Source organism: Dipodomys ordii, unplaced genomic scaffold (assembly GCF_000151885.1).
Source record: "Dipodomys ordii isolate 6190 unplaced genomic scaffold, Dord_2.0 Scaffold10, whole genome shotgun sequence".
Taxonomy (NCBI): Eukaryota; Metazoa; Chordata; class Mammalia; order Rodentia; family Heteromyidae; genus Dipodomys; species Dipodomys ordii.
The window spans coordinates 2,775,740-2,793,459 of NW_012267226.1; the positions used below are offsets into that span (position 1 = coordinate 2,775,740).

Genomic DNA, 17,720 nt, shown 5'->3' on the forward strand with positions numbered 1-17,720 from the left:
TATTTATTGTGTGGGTCCTGGGTTTGAACTCAGGGTCAGGATACTGTCCCTTACCTTTTTGCTCAAGGTTAACACTCTATCCCTTAAATCATAGCTCCACTTCTGGCTTTTTTTGCTGGTTCACTGGAGATAAAAGTTTCATGGACTTTCCTGCCCGGTCTGGCTTTGAATCTTGATCCTTAGATCTCAGCTCTTGAGAAACTACGATTATAGGTGTGAGGCACTGACATCAGGCTTCATGCTGCTTTTAGTTGATTTTGATTCTTAGTCCTCGTGTTTTGCCTAGGGTTGGCCTTTGACCATGATCTTCCCATCTCTATCTCCTGTGCAGCTGGAATTACAACCATGTTCCACAACTTCTAGCCTATCTTGGGGTTTTTATTTAAGGATGACATTAGCCTTTAATTAATTTAGAGACTCTGTAAGTGATGAGCCTTTAATGGGTCTTACAGACTAAGTAGAAGTGTATTGAAATGGGCACAGGAGGAAGGGAACAAGGAATATTCTGGGAGGAGGTAGGAACATATATGAATAACTGGAGGGTAAAAAAGCATATATTTTGTAGGGCTGTGGGGCAGAGTGAGGAGAGGTAGCTGTAAAAGGTCAGGGCTGAGGGGGTGGGGTAGTGCTAACTGTAATGGGAGATGTTGGGAGGGAGGGAGAGTAACATCCTCTGGGAGGAAGCGGTGCTTGATGGACTAAGGCCCTTGGGAAGGTGGGAGCTCTGGTATATAGAAGGGACTAGTTTTGACAATAGAAACAGAGGGGGAAATAGTAAAATTTAGAATGGATGGATGTATCGATAGGCAAGATGTTAGGCCTGGTAGCAAGAAATGGGCAGAGTTCTATGATGACTTTTATTTTCTTGTGGCTCAGGCACTTTGCTTTTTTTTTCACCCTACCCCGATTCATGAGATCTGGCACATTTATAGACTTAAGAAAACATAATTTGGCTTTTGGAAATACAACAAAAGGCAGAGAAGAGGGAGATACTCTTTTAGTATGTAGGTGAGGTGAGTGCTCTGAAATGGATTTTCCGTGAGAGATGAGGCCGGGCCTTGGTGAGCTCTGGGGTTCCAGCAGCATCTAGAAAGTTCACTGACGTTTGAAAATATAAAGGAAAGGGGTGACATTGATCAAGATGCATCTAACTCATAAATTGATACGTTGTCCAACTACTTAAAGGTAATAAAAGGAAATCTAGAGGGGAGAATGTGAATCTCACATTTGGTTGTACTCAGATCCACTGCCAGTCCCCATGATGAACAGCCTCTCACTTGTGGGGACCATGTAGGTAAGGAGAGTGGGTAATTTGGGAGAAAGATTGAGCTGGAATGGTAAGTCAATGGGTAAGGGTGTTAACAATATTAGCAAAGGTTAGGTGGAGGTGTGGTGTTGGGACATGGAGTCTAAATGCTTAGGGGAAGGACAGAAGCCGAAGAAAAAGTTAAGGCAGGTGGGGAAAATACTTATGTCAGGGACCTTGAGGACGAGGAAGGATGTTTATTAGGACCTACTGAAAAGATGGGAAGTTGTGGTCAGGGAGCAGCATTTTTGAATTTATGACTTCGAGGGGGAGAAGTTCTGAGTAATCAGCAAGTCAGGAAGTGGTCTTGGGAGGGGCCCCTTTGACCCTTGTCATCACTGGGACCCTCTCTTTGATCCAATATTCACATGGCTTCTCTCTCTCCTTTCAGCATCTGATGTATCTGCCTTCCTCTTTTCCCAATTTCTGGTCCAGCAAGAGGAGGAACTCACAGCATCTTTTCTTACTTCCGGAGAAATTTATTCCACATGTGTCTGATTCATTTGCGTTTACAGAAACTCAGAATCTCCAAATGTCCAAAAAATCCTTTCAACTTTTTTTTTTTTGCCCTTCCCTTTCTTAGAAGCAGGAAGTTGTGTTTGGCGGGGGACAAACTTGTTCAATATACTCCCGAGACTTACAAGATGTTTGGAATGAGGAACGGTAAGGTCTGAGGAAGGCGTGTTTGCTTTCTCCTTTCCTGGGGCAATTGTGCATTTGCCATGGGTAGTCTGAGCAGCCCATGGGGATGGAAGACTAGCTAGAATGTTCCTGTCCCTCCTTGCTGAGCCCAAGGCTGAGGGAAAGTATGTTCTAAGAGAGACAGGTGCCTGTTTTCCTTTCCACATTAGCTTTGTAGCCTGGGCCCTACTTATACATGGGGTAACATCTCTTCCCACCATGTGAGCAGTGGCTGTGAGGAGCCTCGTTATTCTGCTTTGTTGTGTGTTTCTGGGTTTTATAATTCTTCCTAATTCAAGTGTCAGAGAATCTCCCCATTGGAAGAAAAATAACGAGGCACGTTGTAATGGGGAACATCTATTTTGGTAAGGCTTCTAGGTCATTCTAAGGTGTTGGTCTAGGAAGCAGACAAGTGCCTGGCAGGGCCTGGAATCCCAATTAAGCCACTTAGTGCACTCATTCCTCCAATGTTTGGTGTCTGTATCCATTATCTTGTAGTTTTTAGCTTATTTTCTGCTCGTCCCCCCCTCCCCCACCGCTGAGGTTCCAGGGATGGATGGAACCCAGGACTTCACTCACACTAGGCACATGCTCTAGCACGGAGCTCTATTTATTCATTTATCTGTGTAATAAATACACAAATATGGTGTATTTATCTTACTGATGGCCCACAATAAGCCAACAGAAAGGTCAGCTCCATGGGTGACTTCTTTCTCTTTCATGTTCCATGTGAGGTTGCAAGCTGGGCAGAGGACCACAGATGGGAAAATGTGCTTTACTAGAGGTGCTCTTTCCTCATAAAGACATACTGACCTCCCACCACAGGCCACCACAGGAGAGCAGACTCCTGATCATCTTCCTCAAGGACACAGGCACCCTGGGTGGTGTGTGCTCAGGGTCTTGGAGGTGGCTGACAGTCTAGCCAGTGGTAGAGCTATGTGTGAGGATTACTAGGCACTGATGTACTTCCCTTATTTAGGGAATTCCTTCCCCAAATCCACCAAATCCTCTGGTCAGCTATTGGGGAATAAAAGGTAGGGAACAGGCTCTAGACAATTCACTTAGGGATGAAAAAGTTGGACACGAACCTTGATAACCTTGATGCTCATTACCAACTTTGAATATGTTGGAAGCTGCTCTGAGTATCCAGATTAATAACCAAGTTACCTGTATAGAGAGGGTGAAGGGATTTCCATTAGAAGGAATTACTACTAGTTTCCATCAGGAAGAATACTGGGCAATAACACAATCTCTTAGCGGAGGAAACCTAGCCTTTACTTCACTGGATGAAATGGGTGGTTGTGGTTGTGGGCTCCCTTTGCAGCTCTGTTTCCTGAGTCCCAGAGTTGCAGCTGTTGAATTTCCAGACACAAACAAGTATGTATTCTATGAGCCTTGCCGAGCCCACACAGCAAGGGAGGGCCAAGCTGGATTCCTTTCTGCTTTGCACATCAGTAGCTCTACTGCCAACTGAACTCCAGGGCAAATGCTGGGGCTAGTAATGATGCAGGCAGTTGGGATGGCACAGCTGGCTTGGCATGGATAGTTAATGGTGAAAGGCTTAGCCTTGATTATTTGGGGGACGATGAGAAATGGAAGGAACATCTATCAATCTCAACAAACTGGGGCACAGCAAGGAGAAATCTGCTTGTTTTACTTGTCAACAACATGCCTGCGTGTGCTTGCTTATGTTTAGGTAAGCCTGGCCTCCCACTCACTGCAGAGGCTAGGCAAATATGGAAAAGCCATTAACAACTCTATGTCAACTGTCATCATGTGGAGACCAACTAAGTGGGAGAACAGAAGCTGAATCCTATTGGCTTTACCTTGTGTCCCCCTCAACGTTCCATCTAGCATCCTATCTCTGCTAGGATGGATGTCCAGTAGAGATATCGCCACATTTTGAAAGAAACTTGAAGGAGGTAAAAGCAGGGTTTAGGTGTTTTCCGCCTATGACTATAATGTCATGTCTTCTTGTTCTCCATTTGTTCTCACCCATTTATGACCAAGGATTGAGTTTCCTGTGTGGAGACTGAACCAGAGAGGTCTTTGGAGCCACCAGAGAGATGAAGAGATAGGGAACAAAGGAGGTGAGGTTATCAGGGAGATTTTAGGTATCTGATGGAAAATCCCATTCTGTACTAATAGGGCTTACCGGGACTATTACACGTTTCTTGGACCAAAAGAGTTGTGAGATGTGGCAGGTGATAGGCTGGCTCTGAAGCTGTTGGGTTACCTAGACACAGGGCAAGAATATCTGGGATCCTAAGATCCCCAGATGTTAGGTTTAAATAAGGCAGGCCAGTGTGTAAGCGCAATGATGAGACAGCTTGCAAGTAGAATGGGATAATCCTTCTCGAGAATAATGAATCCAGAGACATTACATAATCTTCTGACCTCTGAACTGTAATTTCCTCTATCATAGGGCTTCTCCATGTGGGTCCCCAGACCAGCAGCTTCCACAGTTTCTGGGTACTTGTTAGAAATGTAGATTCTTGGATTTCCCTCTTATCCACTGGACCCAGAAATCTGGGCTTGATTAAGCACTTTTAGATGATGCTCCTGATGCACACTGAAGTTTGAGAAACACTGGTCTAGATAATTCAAATGATCAGTTCTCTGCATGAGGTCGATTTGGTAGGCTTGCTAGAACCCCAACAGTAGCTGTCTTATGGAGGTCTAGAGACCTCACAACTGCCCACGTGTGTTTGAGGTGAGTTAACTTAGTTTTAGCTTTTATATTTGGGCTTTGGGTACCATCCCTCCCCTTTTATTAAAAAAGGAATAATGAACCAGACTAGACCACTTCATTGGCACAAGATCACACTTTAGTTCAGAGACATATTTGCATAAATACTTGAAATGAATCCACCCCAGGAGGTGGCAGCCTGAGAACACGTGGCTTTCCACAACCCTGTGACAGACATTGTAGCCCGTTAGACAATGGATTTTAATACTGAAGACAGTCATGATCATTTCCAAAGACAGCTCCGGGAGCAGCTTGCTTTGCTATCTATTATTGACTCCTGGCCCCACATCTCTCATGAACTAAATATTTTTCCCCTTGTGAGGTAGATTATTTATCAGGGAAACCAAATAGAAAAGAACTTTTCTTTCCTTTTTCTTTTCTTTTTTTTTCATTTAACTTTACTAGTCCTTTGAAAATAGGCTGGCTCTGACATCTCCCTTTTGAGTCAATAAGTGCACTTTTACCTTTTAACCTATGCCCTCTACTTGAACCTGAGCAAGGTCCAGTCTGCTAGACAGTCAACGTTAGCATTTGTTATCCCCATCCCATCTTCTCTTCCCCTTTATGAACTCAGGCAGTACCCAAGGGCTGCTCAATGGGACACCTGGGTAAACCATGCCACCTTGATCCACGAGGCCACTCCAGAGGAGACCTTTGTCTATAACCCAGCACCTGAAGTTCATGAGCACAAGACTACCCCCCTGTGGGATCACAGGGGACACGGCTGGCTTTCACAGGGTTTGGCATCCTCAGGTTTCAAATCTTTGTCACAGGTGGTGGAGGCCTGCCCAGAGGAGTCCCTGCATTCCACAGTCCGCCTCTGCCAGCCAGCTCCGCATGTGACGGAGCACTCTGACCAGTCCCCCAGCACCCAGTGTGCATGGAGCAGCGGCTGGATGAAGTTGGTGGTTGCTCTCTCTTTGTTGTTCTGCTTGCCGAAGTCCGTGTCATTGGGAACAAAGAAGGTATATCTGACTTTGGGAGGGAAGACCTCACCAGGGACAGTCAGGAGTTGCACTGTCAGAGGTTCAGGCAGTGCCCGGAAGCTCTGAAGCCTCTCGAGGGTAGCAATGGAGCCACTATACTTTAGGATGGTCCCTTTCACCAAGATGTCCTGTTCTATGGCAGAGATAGCCAGATTGCCATTAAGCAGATACTGCCCATCAGCCGTCTTCAATGCCAGGTAGCTGCCATCGTTCCGGACCCCTGGGTGGCTTCGTTGTTTCACATCAATGTTTGTGGCACCAGCAGGGATGGTGACAATGTCATTGTATCCATAACTATGATAGGGACAGAGAGCCACTGTTAGAGCTGGGTAGTAGTTATCTAGCCTAGGTACCACAGTTGTCTGAGAGATAGAAGTAGGCAGGTCAGGTGCCTGGGGTGGGCAGACAAAAGCAACAAGCAAGTAATGAACAGATTGACACTCTGCTCCTGATAAAGACAGAACTGTCTTGAACATTGGGATTCCCAAGGGTTTCTGCTTTATCTGGCATTTCTATTGTACAAGTCTGGGTGGCTTTTAACAAGAGCACAGCCAGAAGAGCTCAGAGGGGAGTTAAAAAGCTGCATTGGTGCAGCCAAACTTAGCACTTCTTGGCTCAAATGAGATATCAAATATGTTAGTTCCCATGCACTGGTTCAAACTAGACTTGTCACCCTCCAGACCCAGAGCTCCAACGACATGGAAAATATGATCTCCTTACTCATTCCAGAACCACCCAGGATTGAAGTGTCACACTGCCTTTTTGAGACAAGCAGTATTGTGTCTGAATATGGACTCAGGGAAGGACTAGGAATTAAATCTTGACTTTTTGGAGCCACCTTCCAAGTGTTCCCAGATACCAGGAGCACTGAGCTTCTGATGTTTAAGGTCAGCTGGGCGCTGGTTACTCATGCCTGTAATTCTAGTTACTCTGGAGGCTGAGATCTGAGGATCATGGTTTGAAGTCAGCAGGGCAGAGAAAAGTCCCTGTGAGACTCTTATCTCCAATTAACCACTCAAAAACTGGAAGTGATGCTGTGGCTCAAGTGGTAGAGCACTAGCCTTGAGTACAAGGAGGCTCAGGGACAGTGCCCAGGCTCTGAGTTCAAGCCTCAAGCCTGGGGAAAAAAAGTTTCAGGTCCATTATAGGCATAGGGATTTGAATAGAATGGAAAAAGCTTAGTTCTTCGATCTCTGGTAGGAATCTGTATTACACAGGCTGGAGAAATAGTGAAGATGATAGAGGGAGACAATTGGTTGGGTTCTTTGTTATTCTTGTTGTATAATCAACAAAGGCTAGTTGTTAGTCTGGTCATAGGAAGGATGGAACCCAAGAGCAGCTGCTATTTTATTTGAGCTGGAGGCCATATGGATGGGACTGTATCAGCTCAGAGTCAATGAGCAGGAGCGCTCTCTCAAACAAGGCCTTTTTGCCAGTAGACAGCTCTTCCAGGCCTGTTATGGGAGGGACATCTCACTCTAAGCCCAGTGAACCTTGACCCTTCTGCAGGTGGATATTCAGAGAAGGAAGTACAAAGGAGTGGCCTCAGCAGTCTCATGAATCTGAGGACTAAGGACCTTTCTTCTCATGTCCAAGTGCCTACATTCATAGAGCTGCTAGTATTTTCCAAAGTGCTTCATTTCCATGCTCTACTTAATTCGTAAAATAAAAGGTGAATAAAACCAATATTGTTATACCTATGTTACAGATGAAGAAACTAAAAGCACAAAATGATTAAGTGACTCTTTAAGATGGCATTGAGAGTTCATGGTAACCAGAAAGAGAAACCAGAGTTTTTAAAGTACGAGACTATTGCTCATTTCCTGCCATTTCTTGTGCTTCCTGTAGAGTAAGGGCAAGTCAGGTTTTTTTTTTTTTTGTCACCCTGGAATCTAGTATAATATATACCTACGTTTTCCTGGTAGCTACATGAGCATCCAAACCTCCTCCCACTACTCCTCAGTTTGTCTTACTAGTATTCTACTTAAGGAAGCTTGCTCTGCCCTACCCTACATTCATTCACTCATTCATTCATTTCTTTCTTTTATATACTATATGTATAATATATATTATATATATTTATCTAATCTATATGCATATGTATGCACAAATATATATATATATATATATATAAAACATCTCAGTAATTTCAATGAACACTACTGGCCTATTAACAGGCAACTTTGGAGTCTTTTCAACTTTAGGCTCAAAGGATGTGAAATATATATATATATATATATATATATATATATATATATATATATATATATATATATATATATAAAAAAACAGCATCTAAATGGCAGGTGAGATATATATATATATATCTCACCTGCCATTTAGATGCTGGTCATATATATATATATATATATATATCTCACCTGCCATTTAGATGCTGGTCTTTTAGTCTTATCCAACTAGGTGCTAGACATATGGGCCTTGGATATTTTCATAGCCCTAGACAAACTGTTTACTGGCAAAGGTCCTGATTGTTCAGAGTAGTGCTTCTGCTGATTGACTCAGAGTTGAGACATCTCCATCCATGAGGCTGGCCTCCAGCTCTAATAAAAAAGCTGGTTCCCTAGGTTCTATCTTTCCTATGGCCAGATCCTGTGCAAAATGTACCACACATCCCACCCAGGAAATCCTTACAATGACTCTGAGATGGACATTGCTGCTATAGACAAACAGAGGTTCAGAACATTTATATAACTTCCACAATCTTCAGAATCATGAAGTAGCAGCCACAGTTCAAGCTGGGGATAACTAGAGTCCAAAGCCTTTATAATTCTTCAGTCTATTTATCATTACTGGAGAGACTTACCTGGTGGGGGTGAATGAACCGGAGACCTTTCTGCATGAGGTGCCTTTGCCCCCACACACTCCACATTTATCTACCTTCCTAGGGGAGTCCACCACATGGTCACAGCCAGCCTTGGCACACTGGCCTTTGATACAGATGGACAGGGTCTCAGGGCCACACAGAGTGCCATCGATCACCTGGGGAAGTAAAGGTATGAGAGGGTTTGTGGAGGACAGAAGCAACCGACAGGGAAGGTGGCCACAGGCTGCCTTCCTCTCCTTTCGGATCTGTGGCCAGGGGATTCTTACCTTGGCTTCAAACACTTTGAATTCACTCCTCCCCCGGGCTCGGCAGAACAACTTGCAGCGGTCTCGAGGAGACACCCCTGAATATTTAGGGACCCACTGCAAGGGATTTCCATCTAGGTCAGTGTAGTTGTAGGCATTATATTTTTCACACTGCTGCTCCCTGAAGCTTTTTCCTAAAAGAGTGAGAAATAGCATGGAGGTAACTCATTGCTAAAGCAGGAAAGCCATAGCTTGAGAAATTCTTGGACCTAGAGCCAAGACCCAGTGTCTTTTGACCCCAACATTTCTAGACTCATCTGGGTACATGTGCTAGTATGCTGGGATTTACTCTACCTAAGCAAATGATAGCACTGCTTATACCTGTACTGCCTCAGGCCTTTGGCATCTCCTGATTCAATTCCCTGTCTTGTCTAGGGTTTTCCCTTCTCTAAGCAACTTGCTAGCCCAGGATCTGTGCCTTATAGATTAAGCCCAAATTGCGGTGTGAAAGGTTGAAAGACTGCGAGATTCTTGAGGACAGGGACCATCCTTTGTGCATGTTTTATGTCCTTTATAGCATCTATTCTAGATACACAGAGGTCCTAATTAATACTTGATGGAAAAGGCAGATCTTGATGTAGCTGAAATCATGGAATCACTTGTCATCCATGCTTACCTTGTGCCTTTATATCATCTGTCTTCCTTTCCCTGGAGTGTCTCAGCCTGTATGACTGGCAAACTCACAATTCCAAAGCAAAGTTTCTAGAGCTTCATGCCATTGCTGATCCTTCCTGTCATGCAAAACTGCAGAGCTACAGTTTTCCCTATTAGACCTCAACCCAATGCCAGGCCATCTTGGCACTTGGATGAATTTTTCCTAAAGCTTTGCTTGTCATTTCATACTGCCAATCTTTTCTTGAGCTGCCCGAAGGGGAGCTGGATGGAATGGTAGTGGTGGTAAAACAACAACAAAACCAAAAAAATACCCTTCTAATGATTTTATTTTGTAAGTTTGCTACCGGCCCTTATCATCTTTATATTAATGTGTTGCTTTCTAGCTTGTCCTAGGGGACAGGACAAGGTGAGATAAAAGTGACACTTTCCTGGAAGTTTCTGTTGCCGGCGCCCAGGGGAAGAAGGGCAACTCTTCTTGGAAGGAATGTGCTTAGGAATCAGACTCAGAAGTTCTCCCTTCCCCCTGGGCCAAATGTTGGCTAGAAAGACCTTGGAGGTTTGGCGCTGACAGTAGCTTTGGAAAACACTTCCCCTCTGCACACAGACAAGGGTTCAGATGCCTCTGAGGGGATTACTATCTGCAGAGGTCCCTTCCCAGTAGGTTTGGTTGGAAGTGACATGCTGTGACTCCACATCTCTAAGGACTAGGCTAATCTCTTTATATGTGAGTGCTGCCCTGGGTCCTTGCAGTGCTCATTTAAGTTTGGATCAGAGGCATCTCAGGAGACCCACCCTTCTCCTCTATGGATCTGTTGAAACAAATAACAGCTGCTCTGGCAGGTGTGGCCTTAAGTGGTGATTACCATCATAGGGACATTCCTCGGTGTGGCAGGACTGGTACTTGGCTCTCCGACCCAGGCAGTATCTTCCTCCATTCTGAGGCTCGGGGTTGTTGCATTCGCGGTGTGAAAACTGGACTCCTCCTCCACAGGTCCGAGAACATTCTCCCCAGGGTCCCCACAGGCCCCAGCCTCCGTCTACCACAGCCTGAAACACATAATGGCACTCAGGAGTGAAGGGGAGGGGGCTTCAGTTGTTTGTGTCACCCGGTGCCTGAGGGCCTGGCTTCCTTCTCTAGTTACTCTTATCGAGGGACACAGAGTTCACCTAATCAGATGTATAATGATGATGTATTCTGCTTGGCAGTAGCTCTGTGAGCAATGAGGCTCTGTTGGGCTCCTTCACTGCTGACTGCCTGATATTTAAAGTAGTGCCTGGACCTAGTCAGATGCTCAATAGGCAATCTGCTCCATGAATGAGTCTCTAATGAGAATAAGGTTGTGTTGAATGCAGTGATTCTCCATTGGGAGCATATTCTGTCCTCCACGGGACATTTGGCAATGTTTGGTGAGACTGTGATTGTCTTAGCTTGGGAGGGTCTATACTACCCGTATCTACTATGTAGAGATCATGAATGATGTTAAATATTCAAGAGTGCACAGGCCCTCAATAAAGTCTTTTTCTAGTTCTCCACACCCCCAAGTCACTAGTGCCAATGTCTAGAAACCTTGTTCTAAAAATCACCAAGAGGTGCCGGACGCTGGTGCTCACACCTGTAATTCTAGCTACTCAGGAGGCTGAGATCTGAGGATCATGGTTCATAGTCAGCCCAGGCAAGAAACTCTGTGAGGCTTTTATCTCCAGTTAATCACCAGAAAACTGGAAGTGGCACTGTTGGTCAAGGTAGCAGAGCATGAGTCTTGAGCACAGAGCTCAAGGACAGTGCCCAGGCCCTGCCTGATTTCAAGCCCCATGACTGACAAAAAAATCACCAAGAAGTGTTGCCCAGTGGCTACCAACTCTTGGTTTTATGGCTAGAATAGTGCTGGGACATAAACAGAAACTCTTTAAAATTTACAATTGACTTAAGAGAATAAAGCTTTTCCTTTGCTTGCTTTATTGAGAAGGGTTCAAGATGAACTTCAAAAATTATAAAAGCAACATTCATTCATATAAAAATAAAAATTATGGAAGAGTATTAAGAAAAACAAAGTAATGCTTTTCAAATATCATTTTCAAATATCATTTAAAAATCATTGCTAGAATATAATCATAAAGAGGTACAGCTTTCTCCTTTTACCAAGCAATGATTCTGTATACAAAAATTATGTCCTTCCTTTTTGCCCCTTAAATATACCCAAGAAGCCAGGTGCCATTGGCTCACATCTGTAATCCTAGCTACTCAGAAGGCTGAGATCTAAAGGTTATGGTTCAGAGCCAGCCCAGGCAGCACATTTAGGAGACTTTCATTTTCAATTAACCCCCAAAAAGCTGGGAATGGAGCAGTGACTCAAGTGGTAGAGTGCTAGCCTTAATAGCCTTGAATGAAAAAGCTGAGGGACAGTGCTCAGGCCCTCAGTTCAAGCCCCGGTACTAGCACACACACACAAAAGATGAAACACCATTATCTCATGATCAACCCATGTTCATCTCAGCTAGCTTGGTTTTGTGACTCCTAAGTGAATGACTGGATGGACCTTTGTTTTTGCTCCTGCATTGAGAGAAGAGAATGAATGATGAGATTTGGAATTGGCTGAGCAGGAATCTACGAATCCTGTGCCAGTTCAACTTAGGACGTTCCTGAGGCTCAATGTAAAAGACACACCACCAAGACCAGCTTTATGAAGCATGATTCAGTGCTGGGCAGAGAACAGGCTGTGGAACTCAGTGGATGCTATTTCATTCCAGTGGCTTTGTGACTTGCAACAAGAGAAATGTGATCAGCCTTGAAGTTTGCACATATTAAGAACAAGGCAAAGGAGTGAGTCACTTAAAAACTCGTGCTGGCATTACCTTGGATTTTCGTGCAAGTTTCCTCTGTACTGGGCCAAGTTTTTTCTGCCTGGACAGAGGCAGCTCTGATGACTTCCCTCTTCCTCCTCTTGGAGTAGTCTGGGATTCCTACAATTACTCTCATCCCCTGATCTCTAATTAGGAATTCATTGCAGATGTAGGTAGGTTATGAATATTCCTCACTCAATCCTTGGTGAAATGTTCTGATCCTATGTTACTCTATTAATAGAGGAATTCATAAAGGTTCCTATTTATTGCTTACTCTCTGGTCTTCAGACTTATTAGTTTGTGAAAGCCTTCAGTCAGCTCCAAATAAGTTCAAAAAGAGAGTTGCAGCAAGGTGCCAGTGGCTCATGTCTGTAATCCTAGCTACTCAGGAGGCTGAGATCTGAGGATGGGGTTCAAAGCCAGCCTAGGCAGAAAAGTCCCCATGAGACTCTTATCTCCAATTAACCACTCAAAAACCAGAAGTGGAACTGTGGCTCAAAGTGGTAGAGTGCTAGCCTTGAGCAAAACTCTCAGGGACAGCGCCCAGGCCCTGAGTCCAAGCCCCACAACTGACCCTCCCCCCAGTAAAAAAGAGTTACAGAAGCACTTGGAGCAATAGCAGTATCCCATTGTCTGAGTATAGCTGTACTATACTGTGTGGTTTGGCTTGTTTGTTAAAAGATGAATGTAAGCCAGGAACAGGTGACTCATATTAGCTACTCAGGAGGCTGAAATCTAAGGATTGCAGTCCAAAGCCAGTCTAGGCAGTTAAATCCCTCCAATTCTTATCTCCAGTTAGCTCCAGCAAAGAAGCCACAAGTAGAGGTATGGTTCAAGCGGCAAAGGGCCAGTCATGAGCAAAAAGCTAAGGGAGAACACAAGGCCCTGAGTTTACACACACCAGTACCCACACACACACACACACACACACACACACACACACACACACACGTAAATAAACTTAGAAGTCACATGTTACAATATGACTTAGACCTGGACTGAGCCCTCTTCTTCCTTTTTCTGTTTCCCTCTCTTCCTCTTCTCTGTCTTCCACCTTCCTCACCTTGGGCTTTTTTACTTCCTCCTTGGGCAGACAGCTGCCATCTAAGCAGAGGTGCTCAGGTCCGCAGGGTGTGCCATCAGCCCATGGCAGGCTGCCATTCTTCGTGTGGCAAAGGGGCTCATCACTCTCTGTGTGGCACCAGAGTTGGGCGCAGATGTCCTGTGGAGGGGTGTTGGGGCAATGGCGGAAACCAGGCCCAAACATCTGCTTACACTGTTGATCCAGTGCATATAGACCCTTGCTGCCCGGTAGGTCTGTAGGAAGGGGCAGAACTGAGGTGGGAGCATCCAGGAGACAGTCCCCTAAGAATGGAGAAGCAGAGGAATAAAAACAAGAAACAGGAACTTCCTATAGCTCTCTATAGCCTTCCACGTTTTGCTCCAGTTCCATAGGACAGGATGTGTGTGCGTGTGTGTGTGCTGGTAGTTGGGCTTAAGCTCAGAGCCTGGGTACCGTCCCTTAGCTTTTTTGCTCAAAGCTGGTGCTCTACCATTTGAGCTACAGGTCTACTTCTGGCTTTTAGAAAGTATATAATTTTATTGTTGTTATTAAGATGTTGTATTAGAGGGGTTACCATTTCATGACAATGTCATTCCTCCCTTTACTAACCCCCAGTTTCAGTTGGCTTTTTGCTATATAATTAGAATTAAAAGTCTCACTGTAGGGGTGGAAAAAAAATAAAAATAGAAATCTCACAGACTTTCCTTCCTGGGCTGGTTTTGAACTGTAATCCTCAAATCTCGGCCTCCTGAGTAGCTAGGATTATAGACATGATTACCAGTGCCTGGCTAAGAAATAATTTAAGATATAGACATCATGACTTCCTTGATCTCAGTCTAAACCCTTGATCTCAGTCTAAGCACCCGATCAGCATCTGAGATAAGTATTTCATTTTTGACTAATAATAGCAATCATTTCCTCTCAACTGACTTTACTTTTCTGCACAGAACATCTAGGGTACAATCCCTGTGACCTTCAGTGTGTACCAAAAGAACACCAGCTCATCACAATCTCATCACAATATAAATTTGGAGGATGTAAATTTACAATTAAAAATCATGCAGATAAAGCCTAAGTATTTTCATCGCTCATGTCTCTGTTCCTTCAACAAGAAGAATCTATCACTTCACTGTGCAGCAGCTCAACTGCCTTAACCAGGCATCCCCAGCCCCCACCCTGCTCACATGGCCTGCTCAGTGCCTCTTTGCTATTTCTGAGTTACCATGGGCCCATCACTCTAGCCTGGAACATTCTCTTCTCTCCCCAAACACGACATTCTTCCATTCTGTTAAGCTCTGTTCAAACTCACCTCTTCCAGACAACCTTCTCGGACTAATTCCACCTGCTTTGTGATGAATAAATCTAAATGAGCCCAGAGCAGATGGGGCACAGACGGGTACTGTGGGGTGGATGTTTGGAATGCCTTTCTAGAATGACATGTCTCTGAAGTCTTTCCCCACCCTAAGCTGTGTGAGAAAGCACAGCTGTAGGGAGTCCCCTGATTAGAGCAGGTGCCAGTAGCCACTGAGGAGGCCCCATGGGCAGCTGGCTGGGGAGAAGCAGGGAGGGACAGAGCGGGGCCTACCGTGGCCATCATCCAGGAGTTCTGTGAGGTACATGGCACTGCAGGGAGACCAGGGTAGTGTCTGATTCAGGTGGACGAAGAGCGGTGCCATCATGTGGTGCTTACTCATGGGCCCAAAGAGCCTTGCACAGGGCTTAGAGTCGTCGTGGGGCATGCTGAGAACGTGCCCTGTGAAGAAGAGACCTGGTTGACCTCTGCCCCCTCCGGCCACCTGTCCTGCCCTAATGCTACTTACAGGACCAATAGTGGTATGGCCTACGCAGTGCCTGCCCAGTCACCAGCTCTGGGGTACAGACACCTTGACTCACTGAGGCTTTTGTTTCTGGCTTCATCTTGGGTTTTTCTCTTCCAGGAAGGTTTCTCAGGAGACAGAGGAACATCAACTCACATCTCTACTATTTACTGTCTAATATGGTACTCTCTTCACAGTCCATCTCTCCTAGATCCTTACTGCTAGGCTTGTACAACATCATGCTACAGAAGTACTCTGCAGTACCATACCACTGGCCAGGGCAGTACTTTGGTATTTTGTTCGTGTGCTCAGGGAAGTACAGTTAGCAATACCAAGTACAGTATTTGCATGTAACTGCTCAGTCAAGCCTATGAGCAGATAATAGCTAAGTGTGACCTCTCTTTCTCCCCACTACCTCTTTTTAGGCTTAGGCCAGTTTGGACCTGGAAGATGCAGCTAGTTTCCTTTGAGGTCATGAAACAGGCTTTGGCATGGCAAATCTTACCTAGCTCGTGGGCCAGTGTGTAGGCTGCCTGGAGCCCTTCGTCCTTGATCACAGAGCAGCTCTTGCTGGGGTCACAGATGGTGCCGATGTCCGCCACACCCAGTGTGTCACACTGCCCCTCCTTCCCACAGAAGTTCTGGTTGGTAGAGAGAAAACACCATTTTGAGGACCAACATCAGGATGAGAAGGAGATGGCATCTCATACACGCCACAGAATCTTCTGTGAGACTTCAACTGCTGGACTGTGCTTACTGAGTTTCTCTTTTCTGTTTTTGTGCCAGTACTGTGGCTTGAACTCAGGGCCAGAGCACTCTCCTTTAGCTTTTTAACTCAAGGCTAGCACTCTGTCACTTGAGTCACACCTTCTACTTCTGGCTTTTTGCTGGTTAATTGAATATAAGAGCCTCGCCGACTTTTCTGCTCAGGCTGGCTTTGAACCAACGTTCTCAGATCTCAGCATCCTGAGTAGCCAAGATGATAGATATGAGCCACTGTTTCCCCCTCCCCTCAGCCCCTCTTCCCTGCTCCCCAGGTTACTGAACTTTCAAAAACTTTTAAGAAGACATTGGAAGCGGCAGTGGGTTCACATCTGGATGCATCATCTAGTGTTTTTGCAAGGCTAGGGCTTTCTATCTTGGTTATTTTCAAGATAGTTCATTCATTCTGTGTCTTTGTTATGTTGAAACTGACCCATGAAATATACTCTTGTTAAAATAACACACACACACACACACACACACACCCCTGTCCGGAGAGATTTGGGAGTTGGGAGTGACAAAAAAAAAATCTTCCTCTGACTTCCTACAGGCTGCTTATGCTCCTCATCTGACCTCAGTGTCCTGACCAGGACTTTGTAATGCACAACCCCACCCATAGTGGGATTGACTCTGGGCTCTGTCACTGTGTGGCTTCCTGTGCCTCAGTTGTAAAGTAGAAATCTTATCATACTTCCCTGTGGGGCTGTTGTTGCCTGTGAGACTCAGAGGGTGGACAGGGCCTGGGCTGCATTACTCTATGCCCTTGCCTTCAGGAAGTTGTCGGGTTAAATTGCACCAGAGAGGTGGGACATCCTCTTGCAGTGGAAGAAACTCCAGGAATCCCCTGGTTGTCTGTCCCTTTAACAGTGACTGGAGACAGAACCCATCTCCCACTTCCAGCTCCCTGTTCTTTCACTGGACGGTTCAAGCCGTTTCCTTTCATTATGACTTCAGCAGACAGCTGGTCACAAACTTTTGGAAAAGAGCCCTTATGAGATTCTTCCCCTTCCCTTACAAATACTTCACACTTGTCCTCCCACATGACCTCCTCCTCCTCATTCCAGCTGAGGCCAGCAGGGAGACAGTTCCCATGTTTGGGCAGGCTCGTGGCCTTCCCTTTGAGCTACTTATTCTGTCTCCTCTTTCTGGCTTTAGCAACCCGCTCACACACCTGTCTGGTGAGCAGGATGGCTGTGTCAAAGTGCTCTGGGTGGCGGTCACTGGGTTTGTTGAAGTGTCGCTGCCAGCTGCAGAAGTTACGCAATGTAAGCCCACCATTGTCTGACACCTCTGGGCCCTGTTTCTCATCTTCCACAATCAGTACTTTGACCACCATGAGGTTGATGGAGTTCCTGATGCTGGGGTGCTTGTAGATGTGGGCTGCCATGGACATCAGGGTGAGGACGTGGTTCTGTTTGGAGGAAGAACAAAGCAGTCAATTTCAGGGTCCTGGACTGTCCACTGTCAACATCTATTCTTCTGAGGCATTTACTTTGTTCACATCAGGCTCCAGACTGAGCATTAGCTCTAAAGCATCTCACCAAGGTCTCATAAAACCTCTCGGGGCTGGGGGTGGGGGGTGGGTGGTGGTGGGGCGGCTGGGAAGGTGGCTCAGTGGTAGAGCACTTGCCTTGCATGCCTGAGGCCCTGGGTTCAATTCCTCAGCACCACATAAGCAAAAAGAAAAAAGCCGGAAGTGGCGCTGAGGCTCAAGTGGTAGAGCGCTAGCCTTGAGCTGAAGAGCTGAGGG

General features: G+C 45.5%; 1 protein-coding gene across 1 annotated transcript in view; it reads right to left on the reverse strand.

Annotated features, from left to right (window-relative positions):
* Positions 1 to 5,445: 5,445 nt before the first annotated feature.
* Positions 5,446 to 17,720, reverse strand: part of Adamts8 (ADAM metallopeptidase with thrombospondin type 1 motif, 8) — a gene marked incomplete at its 5' end in the record, with an annotated part of 20,523 nt that continues 8,248 nt past the window's right edge. The window contains 8 exons of the mRNA XM_013009454.1: positions 5,446 to 6,016; positions 8,547 to 8,722; positions 8,834 to 9,006; positions 10,351 to 10,534; positions 13,392 to 13,693; positions 14,977 to 15,144; positions 15,714 to 15,849; positions 17,142 to 17,381. Of these exons, the coding sequence (XP_012864908.1) occupies positions 5,446 to 6,016; positions 8,547 to 8,722; positions 8,834 to 9,006; positions 10,351 to 10,534; positions 13,392 to 13,693; positions 14,977 to 15,144; positions 15,714 to 15,849; positions 17,142 to 17,381 (1,950 nt within the window). The remainder of the gene's footprint in view (positions 6,017 to 8,546; positions 8,723 to 8,833; positions 9,007 to 10,350; positions 10,535 to 13,391; positions 13,694 to 14,976; positions 15,145 to 15,713; positions 15,850 to 17,141; positions 17,382 to 17,720) is intronic.